The 19,714-nt window shown below is 36.9% G+C and overlaps 1 protein-coding gene across 39 annotated transcripts in view; it reads left to right on the top strand.

The window, feature by feature from the left end:
- The window catches only part of PTPRD (protein tyrosine phosphatase receptor type D), a 2,185,700-nt gene extending 2,166,994 nt beyond the window's left edge, over nt 1–18,706 (top strand). For all 39 annotated transcript variants that reach the window (XM_049116106.1, XM_049116100.1, XM_049116099.1 and 36 more), the window contains 7 exons: nt 3,560–3,845; nt 4,265–4,443; nt 5,043–5,169; nt 6,389–6,514; nt 9,443–9,597; nt 13,085–13,220; nt 14,935–18,706. In XM_049116106.1, the coding sequence (XP_048972063.1) occupies nt 3,560–3,845; nt 4,265–4,443; nt 5,043–5,169; nt 6,389–6,514; nt 9,443–9,597; nt 13,085–13,220; nt 14,935–15,003 (1,078 nt within the window). In that variant the 3' untranslated portion in view covers nt 15,004–18,706. The remainder of the gene's footprint in view (nt 1–3,559; nt 3,846–4,264; nt 4,444–5,042; nt 5,170–6,388; nt 6,515–9,442; nt 9,598–13,084; nt 13,221–14,934) is intronic.
- The last annotated feature ends 1,008 nt before the right edge of the window (nt 18,707–19,714 follow it).

Here is a 19,714-nt window from a genome sequence, read left to right as displayed (position 1 = left end):
CCTTAGACTTACTAGGTAATTAACTAGAATTAATTATCACTATCATCATTTAAGAAAAACGGAAAAGCAGGGAAGAAGTTAGGTGACTTTCTCAAGGACACCCAGCCGTTGGTATCTGAGAAAAGTATCTTGAACCCAGGGTGTGATCTGGGAAGATCCGGGATCGAGTCCCACGGCACACTCCCTGCATGGGGCCTGCTTCTCCCTCTGCCTGTGTCTCTGCCTCTCTCTTTCTCTCTGTCTCTCATGAATAAATAAATAAAATCTTTTAAAAAAAATTTAAAAAGTAAATCCCCCAAAGAACTCTTCCTCCTAAAGAAGAAGTAACATGTAAGTTAAAAGGATCAGCTCCTTCCCTACCTTCTGTATGAATAAGCAAGATTGGGCAGTTAACAGTATTTTGAATTTTGGGGAGAGAAAAAATAGATTTTGCACAAGTCATAGCCTCTCTTCTTTCTTTTCTTTCCATACTTTGTAATTTAGATTCAGGCATGTATTTTTTTTTTCCCTCATTACCACCATGAAGAGGTTGCTACTGTTTGAAACTAGAGTCATTCCTACCAATTTTCCAAGATTCTGTGATATTTTTTGTCAGAATATAGATCCATGCATCATGCAGACATTTGGAATTGTGCCTGATGCATATTTTGGGAAAATATCCCTGCCATTATCTAGAATTGATATTTAAGGCTCAGTTATAAGGCTTACAGTATGGTTTCCACTATGAAGAACTACATGAAGGTGTATCCAGTTAGAGACAATGCACAATAAGGATGAAGATAATGAAGGAAAAGCAACACAGAAAAAGAAAAAATGGTATTACTCAGTCTTAGAACCTCCCCAATGTGGGGGCTACTTCCCTTCTCCAAGATCAGTCATAGTTTCTTTCCATTGCACTGCAATGGCAGATCAGGAGACCAAGAAACAGAGGCCACTCAAAGCATTTTCCAGTCTCCCTGTCCCCACCCAGCACCGTGGAGCAGTCTTCGGGCATTCTCTGCACAGTTCTGAGCCTTTGTCAAATATAGGATTCCTTTCATTAACTGAAGAGTTCTGCTTCCTCGGTAGTGTTACCAAACATGAATGAGCTTCTCATTATATAAGGTCTCTGATGCCAATCACTCATTTATATTCTTATTTCACAAACATTATTGAGCACCAACTGCATGCTTGGTGGGGGGAACACAGAGGTAATAGAAACTGCTCTCAGGTTACACGCCATGATTTATGGATGGCAGCCCCACCAGGCTAATTAATAATATGATGTGACTGAGACTGTACTGGGGTGGTTTTTGACACACGACTTAAGTGATCTGGAACAGAGAGTGGTTAATCCTGCCTGGGGGTGGTGAGGGAGTGGGGTAATGGGGAGTGTCAGGGAAAACTCGCCATCTCACAGGTTTATTAGTAGACTAAACTAGATAAAAATGGGACTTTGTGGACATCGGTGCATCAGGTCTCTAATTGTGTGGTAAAAAAAAAAATTCTGTCATTTCAAAGACTCCGTCTCAAGGGGCTTTTGCATTATATCTCAGTGTCATGTCACTTTGTGGTTAAACTTTGGATGGAGTCTTAGAATAAAAATCCAGAGGCTCTCCGACGAAATAGTAACAGTCCTTTTTTTTATATCTGACAGGAGATAAAAAAGTAAGCAAGTTTTAAATAGTGGTCATACCATATTTCCACTTAACCTAGAGTACAAACCTCAGGGTTTGTATGGAAGCTAGATTAAAGTTGTACTGCTCAATAGTTAAATAAAACTATTATTTCCTCTGTGTTTTAGAAGAGGAATAATTTAATAAAAATATTATTTGTAACAAAATGCTTACTTCTCACCTTGTGGCACTTGGCACTAGAAAGAAATAACCATTTCAGTTGTGTCAGGTGCCCTACTGCTCACTATACTCATCCATTTGGAGTCTGGTACAGTCCTTGTACAAGTGCCTCACAAGGCCGATGAAGAGTTTCACATGTAACTCCCAGAGCCAACAGTATCACTACAAAAGCCATTTTTTTCTCTTTTGCTATTCTAGCCTCCTCAATTCCCCATCTTTCCTGTCTTTTGAGTACTAGATTCAAATGCCACATCATCCACGAACTAACACATCCCTCTTCTTCTCCTTCTTCTTCTCCTTCTCCCTCTTCTTCTCCCTCTTCTTCTCTCTCTTCTCCTCCTCCTCCTTTTTCTTTTTCTTCTTCTTCTTCTGTCTTTTAGTATAAGTAGTTAAGTGACCTTTTACTTCATTGATAGATGCTGAGCTTTTTAGGTATGATCTAAGTCATCTTGAATGTTGTATCCCCTATGTTACTTAACAAAGTACTGTTCATTGAATGAAGAGAAGGATATGTCAATGGACAGATGGATAAATAAACGAACACATAGATACACAATGACAGGAAGCAGTGGCATGTAGCTAATGAAGAGTTTGTCTGTTGTTTAGTGTCTGTAGTGGTGATATATACCTATTCCTGTTGATGACCTGCTTCCCAGCCAGGTAACTATCCACAATCATGAGGAGAAAAATATCTTGGATTCAACCATACTTGACATATAAATGGACTCACTCTAAAGAGTTTGATAAAAGACAAACAAGGCTTACCTAGAGATTTAAGAACACAGATATGTTATTTTGTTGGTATTCTTTTCAACACTCGAGGAAATTCCAGTGTTTCAACCACCTGACTCTGTAATCCAGTTCAGTAAATTAGATTGTCTCCTTGGAACGTCGGATCTGGTCTTTGGGTTTTGCTCACTCTATCACCTTCTCTTCTTTGAATTGTTTTCCACCAACTGGAAAATGACCAATAAGTCCCAAAGTAGTGGAATTTAAAAAATGCCTCAGAGTTTCTTCAGTAACAAAGATTTAGGCTTCTATTTTCCCACACAGAATACTTGAATTTCACCTGGAATTTCAAATTACATTCAACACTGGAAGAGAAGGGAGTAAAACCAAAAAGCACACCTATTCTCTAGTGATGGTTTTTTAGTAAGAATTTATTTCCATTGAGGATACCCTGCACCTTTTTTAGTGTGCAACATTTTAATATTTTAATTATGTATTTTCTACTAAGTTGATTTTAGAACTTCCTTGCTGGGCTTTGGAATATGAAATGTTTGAAGTGTTTCAGATTGAGTAATTTTCTAGTTTTTATTTCACAAATTGAACTGAAATAGATGGAAACGTTTTGCAAAAAGATATAGCCTAATTATATCTTAACCAATTTTTAAAATATCTCCTAATATAAACAACCTAAATGTTTGTGATTTTTGCATATCAGTTTCAAAATAAGGTCTACTTCATGTTACATGATCAAAGAACACAGCAATTATGGATTTAATGTTTTTACATTTTGAGACCAAATTAATTTTACTTGGTCCTACCCTCTGGTTATGGGGACTTGATAATACGTTTTACTTTAGAGTGCTCCAAAATAATCCCAATAGCTACTTGAAAATAATTAATGGGTTTAAACTAAGTTAGCAAGAATTAAAATTATTTTTTATGTGTTGCTTTTCCTGATAGATTTATTTGGACTTTTCTTTTTGTTTATCTTGTAGTGCGGGAGTTGGCCGGACTGGTTGTTTCATCGTAATAGATGCCATGTTAGAAAGAATAAAGCATGAAAAAACTGTAGATATTTATGGCCATGTAACTTTAATGAGAGCCCAGAGGAATTACATGGTTCAAACAGAAGACCAGTACATCTTTATCCATGATGCACTGTTAGAAGCAGTGACTTGTGGAAATACCGAAGTGCCAGCTAGAAACTTGTATGCCTACATTCAGAAGCTGACACAAATAGAAGCAGGAGAGAATGTCACAGGAATGGAGCTTGAATTTAAGGTACGATATTGGATGTGATGTGGTAATTCAGGAGCAAGTCATTCTGGGATTGTCTCTGAGTGGTGGCTTCACTTTCTTAACCTTTCAAATTTGTGAAGTTACAAGATTCGTTTGACCTTCTCAAGTGTCTGACTATAAAACACTCTCTTCCTCTTTCCCTCTTCTGTTCTTTGCTTCCTAACAATACCTTGAGCTCTTTTGTGCCCTAATTTAAATTGAGAGTCATATTCTCAGAACGTATTTAAAAATTCAGTACACTATGTGTAATCATTAGGTAGAAGTCAAAAGTAGTACAGTTTGAAGAGTCCTTTGCTTTAAAGTAAACACAAGCTTTATATCTAAAGAGGAGATATTGAGTACATTGCATCTAACCATAGGGTAAAATTATCTTTGTCGGATTTTTTTTTTCTATCCAACAGCGTCTAGCCAGCTCTAAAGCTCACACCTCAAGATTCATCAGTGCCAATCTTCCATGTAATAAATTCAAAAATCGCCTTGTTAATATTATGCCATATGAATCCACAAGGGTATGCCTGCAGCCTATCCGAGGAGTGGAAGGATCTGATTACATCAATGCCAGTTTTATTGATGGATACAGGTATACACTCTTGTTCCCCTGACAGCCCAAAGCCTTGATATTTACATGTGCCCTAGTTTCACAGCCAGAATGAATTTCGTCTCAATTCAAAGCATCTTCTTTCTGCATAGGTCAGCATTCAGTCCCTTGGTATTTTATTATTTTTCATAGGAGTAAGAAGAAGCAGTCATGGAATCTTTAGTCTGGCCTTCTGCACTCTTCCTTGAGAAGCCATTTGATTGTAGAAGGAGTTAATCTAATAAAGAAACTGTTTTATACCACATTTCATACATTTAATAGATTGTGTAAGATCCCTATCTACAAAATGAAACCACACCACTGTTCTTACGTGACTTGTATGATACATGAAACTGAGCTATTAGCATTGCACCAAAATTTAAATACTAATGATGAAGATATACACCATGATATTAACAAAGCAATTTTCTTTTGCAAAGTCCCCAAAATGTACTAAATATTCTCATTTGATTACACAATCTTAATGGGCATTTACTGCAATTGCACTGTAATATGTTTTCAGTTTTCATTAGTGGGTTTGATGTACATATCAAATGTTCTCTGATTACTTTAACATGTTACTTTTATTCTCTATAATTCAGACAACAGAAAGCATATATCGCTACCCAGGGGCCATTGGCAGAGACCACTGAAGACTTCTGGCGGATGCTCTGGGAACACAATTCCACCATTGTTGTGATGCTCACCAAGCTGCGTGAGATGGGCAGAGTGAGTGTCTTCTCATAGGACATTCATTCCATGAAGAAATTACTATTTTAATAACCCAAGGGCCAGCGTCATTTCTTTGAAATGTGGAGGTTCTCCGGACACATTCTGGGCCATTCATTACTGTGTGTTGGTTTTTAATTTGCATAAGCCACATCAAGGTCTTTAATTTGTGTGTTTTGAAGAAAGTATTTTGTTTCCAGTGCAGCATGATCATAAGAGCAAAGAAGCAGATGCCCCTGTTTGACTTATGTCCCAATTCTCAGAATAGTCTTTCTCCCTTTTACCCTGGACAAGCTGGAGTTTCATGAGCAAATAAATGTGCCATCATTTCTCTGTGTGAAGAAACTTGACTTTCTTTCATCTGTGAGGCAGTTTTTCCCTGTCCAACCCACCCCCTTGTTGAATAGGGTGTTAGAAAGTTACAGAGTTTTTCCAAGGATATAATCTGGTCATCTCAGAAATACATTTTGAAAGTGATTATTCTGAAAAATACATAAAATAGTCCTAGAGATACCCAAGAAATTACCACTTACATTCAATGGATGTAAGTATTTTTCTATGTTTGGTTAAAATTCTCTTTCTCTCCTCCTTGTATAAATGTAGAGATGGATCGAAAACTCATCATCTAAAGCCCATTAAGAGGGCAAAACATGCCAAATAAGCAAATAACTTTACTATTCTGACTATTCATAGTAGACTTTCTGCAAGATTTAGCCAAATCATTAGAACTACTTGGGCTCCAGTTTCTTCAGCTGACAAGGGAGACTGGACCAGATCAATATAGAATTTTCTTTCTGCATTCGCACTTGATGGTTCTATTCATTCCATAACACAGCAACGCAAGTCTACTCTGGAGATGCAGTGCATGATTGACAGGGCCAGCATTGTATCCAAGGACTAATGTAGTTATTTGGAGAACTTGTAGATATGTATACACTTATCCTATCAAAGTATTCAATTCAGTGGATGTGTATTAATAAGTTACCGCATGCCCCAGTACTGTGCTTGATGCCATGAGCAAATGTTAAACCATATGATATCCCTATTTTTGAGGACCTTACAGTTTCAAAGAAAAAAATGAGTTACATGCAATTGGAATGGCTTTGAATTTTGAACTTTTCTTAATGAGAGAAAGAAATTAAATGTATAGATTGATAGATGATAGATAAAATTTTATTTGTACTTTGTATATTTTGACATCAGTCTTTTCTCTTTTTAGGAGAAATGTCACCAATACTGGCCAGCAGAACGATCTGCAAGATACCAGTATTTTGTTGTAGATCCCATGGCTGAGTACAACATGCCACAGTATATCCTAAGAGAATTCAAGGTCACAGATGCCAGGGTAAGTTGGCCAATCTTATGCTCTTAACCATTGGCTAAAAAGCCATATAAAATGTATTTCTGAGAGAGACATTTGCTGAGTGACCATACTCCCAAAGTGAAAAGAAATAACTGATCTTGGAGGGCTGTCTTGTTTTTTAATTTAAGAGTAACTTTTCCTCTGTCTGGCAAGTGTTCTCACAAACCCAGAGTTGGCTTCCGTTCAAACATAACATCTGGCAGCCCAACTTTGAGGATATACTTGGTAACTGTGTGTCCTGGGAAGCATTTACTGATTGGTTGGCTGTGCTTACATTCACTTTCTCAGCTCATTCTCTTTGGAGCTTTTTGACTTCTTCATTACTTGAGGCTGTAAATATGTTGTTGTTTTGCAAAGCCCTTTAGGTCATGTGGGCTTGGAGGTTAATTTGGTATGATTTTAAAACTGCAGAGCAAATGGCATTCTTTAGAAGACTCTGACAAGCTTTGCACATTCTAATTTGATTCCTGGCATGGTTTATTCTTTGGTGTGCTAATGTGTCTGTCCATGAGAGCTGTGCACCCATGACCCTTGTTGGCTAATTTTCATTCTGCATTTCTTATCTAGATTGCTGAGTCCAAGGTTCAGCCCTGATGTAACATGTTCTATGCATAAACTTTAATATCCTTGCCTTTGGCCACTTTCAGACCATGATTACAAACACATTTTAGGAGAGAGAGGGGTCAGTCCAAAGCCCTGCTTTGTTTTTGGAACTGTCACAGTAGGTGGGTTGAATTAAACTCCAGGATAGAGCTATTTACTTGATCCATTGTTTTTTTTCTGGAAAGGAGCTTTTCCAACCAATACTCATGTTTAGAGATTGTCTGCTAATCCCCAAAGCTGTGCCCTTGCTGTTAACCTAAAGTGAAGGAGAAATTGGTTAGCTGGCTGGTTGGCCCAGGTGACAGACCTGTTAATCCCAGAAAGTCTGAAATCTTAACTACTCTGAAGGTTACTGTACTCGAGGTAGCAGTTAAGTCTGTGGTCTCAGCTTTGAATTGCCCAAGCAAGCATGCCTTGCTGACCCACCCCATTGTTGGGAAAAAAAAAAAAAAAAAGTGTGCCCTTTCAGAATTTGAAGATAGGTATGTGGGTGAAAAATCTTCAGTACAGCCCAAGCAAACTCACCAACTATTTCTGATGATAAAGACCAGGGGCCAGGCCCTACAAATAGCAGAGACACCTTCCTTACTACTCGTTACTTGCCCAGATTAAATCTGATCTCAAAAAGCAAAAGAAATACTGAAGTAAGAACTTGTTCACATTCTTTTCATTAAAAAAGGCTCCCTGTGATTTTATAATTTCCTAAGCTGCCTCATTTGCTGTTTGTGTCCCTAGTGTGTTTCTAATCTGAATTTAGCAGTTTAGAAAGCACGTTGGCACTTGGAATGCAGTTTTGTTAAACAGGTAACCTTTAAATGGAGTCAGCTGATCTCTCTTTCAAATAGTAAGGGTTTGTGCACATGACCTATTCTTGCAATTGAATGACCTATTCTTGCAATTGAATGACCTATTCAAGCACCGTGGTCAGAAATGAAAGCCCCAGGATATTTAGAGGAGGACAAATCTGCATTACCTAGCCTTTGACTTCCTTCCTGTGCTTGCCAAACCTTTTCCAGAAACAGAGGGAAGTAAATCATGCTCCCATGGTAACCATCCATAAGTTAGTAATGGGGTCAAGCAGTTATTTTCATATTCCTGAGTATTCTCGCAAGGTTAATATGATCTTCCTGCTTTATCAAATGATGCCAGTCAGGAAGATGCCCTGTTGTTGTGTGCCCATCTCAAGCTAAGCCATCCCTTCCTCTTAGTATGACTCAGTGAGAAAGACTGGGTCTGTCTACTTGACCAGAATCGTGGGAATGTATACACCCATATTCAAAAGGCCTTTAAAGGGGAAAGATGTTACAAAAATGGAAAGGAGGAACAAGTTGAAGCCTTAATGGGAACAGGGCCTCTTTAAATGGAATCAGTCTCTCTAAGCTTGGAATTTGGATTCTTTCCTTCTCAGAGGATTCAAAGAAAGTTAGTGGGCATAATTGTTACTCTGCTTCTATAAGCAGAAGGTGGCTTCCGCTTTTGTTGTGCTTCTGAAAACACTGTTCTAGAAGGAATCAGAAGCATATCAGTAACTCCTTCTCAAACGATTTGTACTTCGGGAGTCAGAGCAGTTTTGCCTAACTGCTAACAGAGCAGTTTTGCCTCTAGAAAAGACTCCTCTTACATCTGCGTTTGGTCTGTCTGTTAAAGCCCCCCACAAATGCTTTAATTCCTATGGTCAGTGGGAAGAGTCCTTTTTCAGAATCGAGTGTGTATTTGCTAATCCTCTCTTTCCTTCCCTGGAGGGACCCGTCCCTTCCCACTCAACAGCGTGGTTGCATAGCACATGCTGTGTATGCTGCCATGGGTAGAGATGGTATGCCTCTGAGACATGTGGGGCATCCAGTTTAACCACTACCCAGTTTGTGTCAGATCCTTTCAGTGTCACTATCTGTCACTTGACAATGCTAGAAATAAGCAAACATGGCAGGTGTGAAGTTATTGTGACCATAGCAAAATCTCTGGTCTGCATGCCCAGATGCTCCTTCCAATACTATGTTATTGGCTTCTGAAATCTTTGAAATAGAGTATATATGGGAACTAGATGGCCCTTAATGAAAACCCAGGTTTTTACTTGAGCATTGCCAGAATAAAATTACAATTTAAATACATGTGACTGTGGACAGTGTTAATAACAGGGAAGACACATGTGTGACTAAGTTGCTAGTTAAACACGTTTCTGACTTTTTTCTTACCCCTTTGTTTTTCTTTCTGGAAAAAAAATATCACTCTTGCTGATGTGGTCTGTGCCCTGGCCGAATCCTCCTGGCATCCTTCTTTGTGGCTGGGGATGTGGCTTTCTCTCTAAAGGACGGTCAGTCCCGAACAGTGAGGCAGTTCCAGTTCACTGACTGGCCAGAACAAGGAGTGCCAAAGTCTGGAGAAGGATTTATTGACTTCATTGGCCAAGTCCATAAAACAAAAGAGCAGTTTGGCCAAGATGGGCCCATTTCAGTACATTGCAGGTGAGTGAACAATCAAGAATGATGGGTTCCCCATCTGTGATCAATGTGATAATAATTTTGAAAATGTACGTTATTGTCTAATCATTTTCAGTACAAGCTGATTATAGTGAATCAGCATAATAAGTATTTTATTCTCAGAAATACATTGTAAAATCTTAAGCAAGGACTCATTTCCCTTTCTTTCCATAAAATGAAAATAACCTGAGGTAGAATTTTCTTCCCCAAATTTTACCTTTTGTAAAAAAGGGATTATAGGGGAAAGGAGAGAAAATGAGTGGGAAAAATTAGAGAGACAAACCATGAGAGAGTCCTAACTCTGGGAAACAAACCAGAGGATTGTGGAAGGGGAGGTAGGTGGGGGGATGGGGTAACTGGGTGATGGGCACTGAGGAGTGCACTTGATGGGATGAGCACTGGGTTTTATGCTATATGTTGGCAAATCGAACTTCAATTCAAAAATATATAACAAAAAAGAAAGAAAGAAAAAACAAAAACCAAGCTGTGTTTTTCCTTTCCTAGTTTTAACTTAACAAATTATTGGCACATCCACTCATGATAATTTGTTCAGTTAATCATTTCTTACTTGTTTTACTTCTGTGTCATTACACCAATAACTGTCCTTCTGTATCTATCTCCTGTGTTTGTCTTTTTAGGAAAACCATAAATAGTTATCCAGCCTAATGACAATACTAATTCTTGCCAGTCAGTAAGTGATTAGAATGATACCTCAGTTAAAATTGCAATTTGCTTGAAAATTGTTGCTATATCAGAAAATGAAGCACCTTCAAGTTAATTATTTTCAATAGTTTCCACAGCATTTTATAATTCAAGTCATTGAAGTTAATAGAAATAGCAAGTAAATGGTTCAGAAAGGACACTCACCATAAATATAGTGCTTTTGGAAGTTGCTATGTAGAAACCTTCCAGCAAAAGGAATTCACCTAATTTTATTTACCCTAATATATTTTCAGAATCTAGCAATTTGAAATCTCAGTTTCTAATTTCTTTGTGGTCAAAATATTGAGAGACTTCAAAATTTCGCTTTGCTTCAAAACAAAAAAAGAAAAAAGAAAAAAAGGAAGGAAGGGAGGAGGGAGGGAGGAAGAAAAAGAAAAAGAGAAAGATAGAAAAATTCCAAACTATGATACTTAGTGATATGGAAGAAAAGCTCTCAAAATAGGAGACATATTCAATTCAGGCTTTTGGATAGCTGAATTCTAGCCTTACTTCTGTCATCATATAGCTCTATGACGGAACCTTAGAATGTCTCTAAGATTCTTTCCAGCACATGATGTTCCCCAGGGATGCTATATTCTATGAGCAACAGACCTTCTTTATTCACATTTGCTTTGTGTTGAGTTTGGTTACTCTAGACAATCAACGATCATGTAGGGAACAACATATGGACTCAAATATTCAGACAAAGTAGATGGATTGAAATTACCTGGATATTCCCCTTCACCTTCCACATAATTTGCCCAAATACTAATTCAGACTTTTCTAGCATAAGCTATTAAAAAATAGATTTAATATGTATTTTTAACTTTAGATATAACCATAAGTTTAAGCATATAAATGTGTGTTACATCCCATTGTTTCTGCTGTTGCAAAATGATTTAAATACTCCTTTGGTATTTGGAGGTTAGCTATGTCCTGTTATATATATATATATATATATATATATATATATATATATAATACACACACACACACACACGTATATGACTTCTAGATATTTTCTCCTATCTGGGAATATCCTTAAAATACTAACCTGAAGTATAATCTCAGTTGAAAAATTATTTTATTATATTAGACTCAATCTCTTTTTTTTTTTTAATTTTTATTTATTTATGATAGTCACACAGGGAGAGAGAGAGGCAGAGACATAGGCAGAGGGAGAAGCAGGCTCCATGCACCGGGAGCCCGACATGGGACTCGATCCTGGGTCTCCAGGATCGCGCCCTGGGCCAAAGGCAGGCGCCAAACCGCTGCGCCACCCAGGGATCTCAGTTACTCCACGTATAACCTTATTATAACTTATTAAACTAGCATTGTAAAGTCAATAAATTCAGAAGTTGTTAAGGCCGGTATCTGTTATTTGCTTGAAAGAACCTAGTAGAAAGCCAGAAACCCTATATTTTGCTAGGGTTTGAGCAGTCAAATCAAGGTTAAATAGATTCTGGAATACCTGGACCATTCAGGAAAAAAAAGATCATAAATCACAGCCTCAGGAGTAAGAGAGGCTTTCAAGGTTGAAAAGGACCTTCAAGGTCATCTATTCCATCTTTACAGATAGCCTTCACTGCTGTAGGACATCCTCAGCCTCTTTGTAAAGACTACCCGTGGATTTTAAAGCCTCACTTAACATTTCTGTTTGGGCTCTTTAGAAAACCCAGTTTATAAAGGGACACACTATTTATACATGCCTGTCAGCTACATCCCCAAGTAAATGAATCCATCCATTTTCTACAGCCTGTACCCAAGCGTTACACATGCCGTTTAATTAGGATCGAAAAATGTAAAGATTTTTCAAATTATTCACTCTTCTCCTTATTACCTAAACCTCCAGATGCTTTCTTACTTTTTAAGAGCACAAAAGCTATGAATTAATTTTCTTCTCCCGCTGCAGTGAACATTCTGGAATTATCTTAAAACAATAAAGAAAACAAACTCAAAACCTTGCTAATGTGATAGAAAGAATCCTGGTGTTTTAGCTGCTGAATATCTAAAAGTAGATAAGCTTAGTGATGCTCAACCATTTCTTTTTAAAAGTTAGAGACCCTTTTGAGTATCTGTTAAAGTTTGAAGTTTCAGGAGAGAGAACAAATATATACATATATATATATATATATATATATATATATATATACATTTACACAGTCTGTAAGTATAAGATATTCACTGACCCTTCTAAAGATTGAATAAGGATCCACATCAAAAAACCCGTAACAGAATGTGTTTTCTGTATCAAAACTAACATCTCAGTCTGAATAGTCTTATACACCTTCTTACTTATATACATGTCTAAGTGATGAAACATCCTTCATAGATTGTGACCACAAGAAGTAAATAATATATAGAAAACTTGATTCACCTTACCTGAATTATTTTATACTTTAAAAATATTAAGTAGGCAAGGTCTATTATTTCAGGATGTACATGAACGGAGTCAACCTATATTTACCCTTCCTCGTATCTATTTGCTTTGCAACATTTATGTTTCCTGCAGTATAATCTCAGTTGAAAAATTATTGTATTATATTAGACTCAATCTCAATTACTCCACGTGGACTTACGTTCACATTTTACCATGACACATTATCCCAAGAATAGTCATTTTGTGAACCCAATACCACATTTTCCTGAACATTGCTGTGGAAGAACCTGATATGGTATGGAATTGGATACACATATATCTACTTCCAAGCTAATGTGGTGAAGACTGTGAGTGTTGCATGCAGTAACACTGTCTTTGTTATTATGACAGCGCGGGCGTTGGAAGAACTGGAGTCTTCATAACACTAAGCATTGTTTTGGAAAGAATGAGATACGAAGGAGTTGTAGATATCTTCCAGACTGTCAAAATGTTGAGAACACAACGACCAGCCATGGTACAGACAGAGGTGAGAAAAATCTCCATGAATTTTATCACATCTCAAGAGCCAAATAATCCATTTTATCAACCAGAACCTGTTAGAGCCCAGAGACTCTCAATATCAGAGCAAAATACAGGAAAATACTGTTGGGAAAGCATCCAACTGTTCAATATTTTTGAACCTCATTTTTACCCCTCTATATGTGGGAGTGACAGTTTCAAAGCTTTACAGTTGTTTTGGAAGTTATGTGAGATTATATATTAGGTTGTACCATGATAAATTGTCACTATTTGACCACTTTTGACCCATAAAAATGGCAATTTTATATATAAAGCACATTGCCTGGTGCATAACAGATCCTCAGCTCGTTTTACTTCTCCATTCTCCTAATGGTCATTTTAAATACTTGGATCGTGGATAAGCACTAGAGAAATTAATGCCCCATTTTCTATTCTAATAACTGATCATGAAATTCTCATTTTTTAAAGAATAATATGAGTTTGTGATATAGCCAGTGTGGCCTATTGACTATTCATTTCTAAGAATAATATGAGTATTTCTGTTCCTCAAAAAAGCCACCAAATTCTACATTCTATATGTATTCCTAAATTCACTGCCCATGATATCTTCCAAACTGTGATTTCAAAATAGCACAAGCATTTGGCTTACAATACTCAAAGCATGATGTCAACCTGACAGACTTAATGGGTATTGGGGGTGGCAGAGGGAAATTGGACATTTAAAAACCCTTAACACTTAGCCAAGCAGCTTACTGTAATAACATAGGAATTCAAACTCCATTTATTTTGCATTACCATTTTTGTTGTAAAAAAATTCATGTTTAAGCAAAATAGAAACTATCTACTTTCAGCCCCATTGGCTACTGAAAAGTTTCTTTTATGGCAAAAATTCTATTTTTTCTCTCTCTCCAACAATGCCCCAACTTATTCCGATATGACAGTGTTCTTCTCTGTCTGAAAAAGGACATGTTTCAAGTTATTTTATTTTAATGTGGGCCTTTCTCGGACAGATAACTAGTAATCACACTGAATTAGGCCAAACAACACAGGTACTTTTTGATATAGACAGCCAGTCTTTGGATGTCATTTTCAGGGGATGAAAAGCTTGAAAGTCCAGAGCCCTGTGTGAGTTGCTTTGTGTATTTACTGTTCCTCATCCTTACTTGTATAACAACATCAGAAATGGTGGTGGGTAGTTCTGATTGCAGGTAGTAAGGTCTGATGAGATATTTTTTTATTCAAATTCTTTTGGCAATAGCCCAGAAGATAAATGAATCCAGATTTTCCTTAGGATAGCATATGTCTGGGTCAGCCTCTCTTTAATATGCAAACTGAGAATAAGTAATCATAAGTAAGCAGATAGTTGTAAAGACAACAGTGACACGTTCTCGTGTTCAGTGGAGGAGATTGTTTGGTACTGCTTGGAGAACAGCTCACACTTGTCTGGAAAATAATGTTCGCTTTAGCTGTTACTACTTTGGAATTAGGAGACTATATTAGTCAAATTGATTGGTGAAATTAATAAACACCCCATGTGGCTGATCGTTCTTTGCTCACTGAAACGGATTGATCATTGGATTGACTTAACTGATGAGAGTAGCAATTTTGCCCCCATCCAGATGGGGGGCAAAACTTTGTTTTTGAATATGGATTTTCATCTTTCTATTACAATATACTCATGACCCCTTTTCCTCTCTCTTCCTATGCTGGGCCTCCTGCAGGACCAGTACCAGTTCTGCTATCGAGCCGCACTGGAGTACCTGGGCAGCTTTGATCACTATGCAACGTAGAAACCCCGGACCCATGCTGGGTTCTTCCTGCAGGCCCTTCAGTATCCACGGAGTCTCTTCTGAGCCATACAGGGCACTTGAGAAGTCCTTCTTAACTTCTAGCTAACTACCACTTAGTGGGACTATGACACACAAAACAAAATAAAAACAAACTCTTCTGGATGGACCAAGAATTCACAGTTTAATAATCTAACCTGAAAAATAATAAAGAGAATCCTGACTGATGAGGCATCTAAAGGATTTTATTTACAGATACCTCAAGGATTCAAAATAAAGGGAAGAAGAAATCACAGCAAAGAACCACCATCTTGTTCAGGATTGTTTGTTAGGTGTGAGGAGAAATTGCCAGAGTCCTGCAGTTCAGTGCAAGATGTTTGCTGGTGTGGCTTCTCATGATGAAATGGACTCTGCTGCGACATCGCCCCTTCCCACCATACTGCTCATAATAACATTTTAGGGGGGAATGGGGGGACATGTTTAAAAAGAAAGTCTTTGATTTAGTTTTTTAGTATTGTAAAGATACTGCTGACCTGTGCTTCATTTTTAACTGTGTAAACTTTTTTTTAACAAAATGTATCATTCGATAAAGTGAATTTTAAAAAAGTTACATAACTCTTCATTTTTTAATTTCCAAAATGTAGGTTTTTTTAAGCCGTAGAACTGTTATCTGTAATATCTTGCTGTAGAAATATCCAATAATTTGAAAATTTGCACATTTTTGTGCAATATTCTTAAACTACAGTATCAGTCTTGTCAGATATTACTTTTACACTTCTGTTCAGTTTTGGTTGGTGAGAAAGTACCCATTCTCTTCAAATAGTCAGAGAACTTTGTTTTGTTTTGTTTTGTTTGGTTTTTGGAATCAACAGGGAGGCGCAAAGTATAAAGTTGCTGCTAACATATATACATATATATCCATATTTAACAGGGGTGTCTATGTATATATAAACAGTGTGTCCACTCAAAAAGATAGACATAGCTATCATTCAGTTCTTCCATGATTTAGTTGTGGGTTTTTTTTGTTTTGTTTTGTTTTTAGGTAGAGAAGCTATTATAAACATCTTTTACAATGTTATCAATTTTATGACATATGGATATTTCTTAATATCATAAAATTTTAATTTTAAGGGAAATGAGGAATGCACATCAGTGATTGTCAAGCCTCACCCCCTAATTTCCTATCCAGTCTCCTCCCACCCACCTACTCATATTCACAAATATCCTTTTGTTAGCCAGGCTTCCAACAAAGTTCAGTATTTCTAACACTCTAGTGCAATAAAAAAATTATTAAATATCTAAGAGGTGTGCATGTGGGAAAGGTCAGTGCATATCCCTTTAGGAGGGGAGAATGTTGTAATATATCAGCTATCAAGTTGTTTAAAAAACAATGTATTCAATCGTATATCGTCTATAGTATGTGCTATAAAATTTGCATTTATGATATGTAACAGGGGCAAAGCCAAACTCATGTTACTCTGTTCAGTCAGAAACATTTTGTGGCATACAGCACAACTGGGAAGTGCTGTACTTTGTTTTCTTTTGGTTTTAGTTATGCATTTAGAGTGCCTTATAATTGATGCCTATTTTAATAGCATTTCTTTTTAGCCTTTGGTTCACATTTTCATTAGTTGTTCATATATGTTTCTCTTCCAATTAAAGCATTATCTGTTTACCACATGTACAAAAACTCTTTGAATAATATGCATTCCTAGTTTTCAACCAAGTCGGGGATGTTAGTGATTGTACCAGCCCAAAGCACTTGGATAATCAGGGCCCTTCCTTTCATGGTTGCCAACATCAGGAAAAAATGACTTGTTTTATTTAGAATCCCTTCCATTCAGTAACTGCACCAAACTTACTTTAGTGACAACATTGACAACTTTTGGAATATATTTACTAGTCCATTAGGATTTTTCTAAAATGAGGATTAAACGATTAGATATTTTCCAATGTAATTCCGAATTTTCCAACATAAGTGCTATAGGAAGCCATGGAAAATGGCTTGAGTTTGCCATATCTTATATGATTTTAAAGAACCCTCAAATTATCCAAGGAACTCTTAAAGAGTTTTGGTATAGATATAATATTTTGGTTTAATTTTAGCTTCATTGATGTTCAGCATACAAAGATTTTTGTTTTCCACATTTTACCATCACTAGCAGAATGAAATCCAAGAGACCAAACACTTGCAAGCATCATATTGAGCACTTTTGTAAAAAAAGAAAAAAGAAAAAAAAAAGAAAAAAGAAAAGAAAAAAAAAGGAAAAAAAGAAAAAAAAAGGAAAGAAAAAAGAAAAAAAAGAAAAAATACAATACTAAAAAAAAAAAAAGTATCTAGAAGGCTACCTCAGAATGAGACTCTCTAACCTACATCAGAACCAGAGAAGAATGTGCACTATGTGGATCTGTTGTCGTTTTCTTTTAGTTTGTATCTTTTGGAGATTTATCCAAGTGCCAGTGATTTACTGAGTGCTGTGATTTTCATTTAGTGAAACAAAGGGGGTCAGACAGACTTGCCGACATGCCACGTTAGACATGTAGAATCTGATGGTGTATATTACACACCAGAAGGAATTGCCAATGAACAGTTTCTCTCCCTGAGATAAAAACTGCCCATTTGGCAAAGGGAAAGAGGAGAATATTCACAAGAAGAAAATTAACGGGATGCATACCATACAAATGAGGCAGAGACTATCCAGATATCTTAATGTTTAGGCGCTGTTCCGAGAACTAACTCCCTTACTGTCATTGATGTGCATTCCACTCTGTGCTTTTCTGTACAACCATTCTAGTTTGATTTTCCCAGGTAAACATCTTTATCTACCATTACCATTAACTTTCGAGTTTCCAATTATTTTCATCATCATAACCAGTACGGTGCTATTATTTACCTATGTACGTGTAGTTATGTATAATTTTGTAATTAGTTACAATGGTAAAAAAAATCAAAATATATAAAAAGTGATTTGTACAGAACTTTATTTTAGCTCTTTTTTAAAAATGATTTGCATGGTTAGACAACGGCGAGGACAGCCAGGGGAGGGAAGGGCCTCTAGGGAACTTTGCACTTTCTATACCTTTGTACTATGCACTGCCCTATTGATTCTACACCCAATAATGTTATTACTTGAACCCATCTATAAGAAACTGCTTCAGAAATTCATTTGTGCGTATGTAAATAACACAACATAGATGCAGGAATGGAAAAAATTCTTCAGTAACATAGAGAATTTTTTCTTTCCTGTTTATTTTTGGGTTTGCTTTGTTTTAGCCTCTCCTTTTCATTTTTAATTCCCGTTTCTTTTAACTTTTTTGGGTTTTGGTTTCCTTTGGGTTTATGGGTGCCCTGATACTCCAGCAGAGATCAGAAGGCTACAGATCCATCCTATCCATCTGTTATGTGGCTTTGCCATTCAAGCTTGGAGTGTCTTTACAAAGATAATAACAGTTGTGTTCTTTGCTCTCGTTTTGGATGCATAGACTGAAAAATTTAAAAAAATAACTTGTAAAATGGCTTGTTAAAAAAATACAATTACCTCTAATTAGTAGTACGCGTAAATGTTTTACAGAATGAAAGGCGTGCTTTTTATTTTCTTACTTCGTTACATTGGTGGCGAAAGAAGTCTGTATGAAAATCAGTTCTTTGCTGACACAAGTTCCATTTGTTACAAATGAATTCTAATAAAAATGTCAGTGTTATGCAGCCCTGGCCTTTGCTTTTGTCTACTCACGCACTTTGGTTTTGACCTGACTATATATGTTCCCTTTTCTCCCTGGTTATCTGGTTAGTTCCTTTGAACTAACAGTGATACAAGTTACCAAGAGGCTGTTATATATGGTTGCCTGCCTTGGGGTGAGGACCTTTCACTGCTAACCAAAGCGAGGCTTAGAAAAACAGTTTGCCCAAGTTCACACAGGCAAAAGGGGGCCTTGGTATCATTCAAACTAGAATTCATGGGCAATCCTTAACCCTATAGAAAATGATTACATATCCAATGTAAATTTAAGTGGATTTCAGCCTATAAGTATTATCATCTTGAAACAACAGATCTCTCTCAGGCACATAAAAATAGCTCCATAATGTTAACTTCTTAAGCTTTTTGGAAACCAAGAAAATACTTGGCTTGACTTGCTTATTCAGTCATTCAGTATTAAGGGTCAGAACTGTTCTAGGCATTAGGCTGCAGCTATTGATATATGAGATGCTGCTACTCAAACGGAGACTACAGTCTAGGGAGAAAGACTGGCATTTAATAAATAATAAAACTTTACTCTGAAATGTGCTATGAAGGAAAGTAAGGGATTCATGAAGTTAGGACTTTGAATTCTGAGGGACAGGAAGTCTGACTCAATTTGGCTTACAGTGAGAGGAAAGTGTTTATAGGATCATATACTAAAAGATTAGGAGTGAGTTCATACTTAAAGACTAGGAATACCTTTAGGTAATACCTAATCATTAGGCACAGTGGCATTCAGGGCTCAGGTGATGTCTCCCAGCCTAGTTCAACTTACCTAGTGTCAATTATAAGCAACTTTGTGGTCCTTGGAAGCTTCACCACAAGGTAAGCAAGTAAAAAGTTTACTTTCCCAACAGCACAAATAGAAGTTTTTGAATAGAATGAAGGCTTTCTAGCCCTCAGTGATATGACTTGGGTTAAGTGATCATCTTAGGGTCACAGTTATGAATAGGAGTAGAGAATGTGCTCATTGA

Source organism: Canis lupus, chromosome 11 (assembly GCF_003254725.2).
Source record: "Canis lupus dingo isolate Sandy chromosome 11, ASM325472v2, whole genome shotgun sequence".
Taxonomy (NCBI): domain Eukaryota; kingdom Metazoa; phylum Chordata; class Mammalia; order Carnivora; family Canidae; genus Canis; species Canis lupus.
Note: the sequence above shows the minus strand (reverse complement) of the source record. Positions and strands in the feature narration are given on the sequence as shown.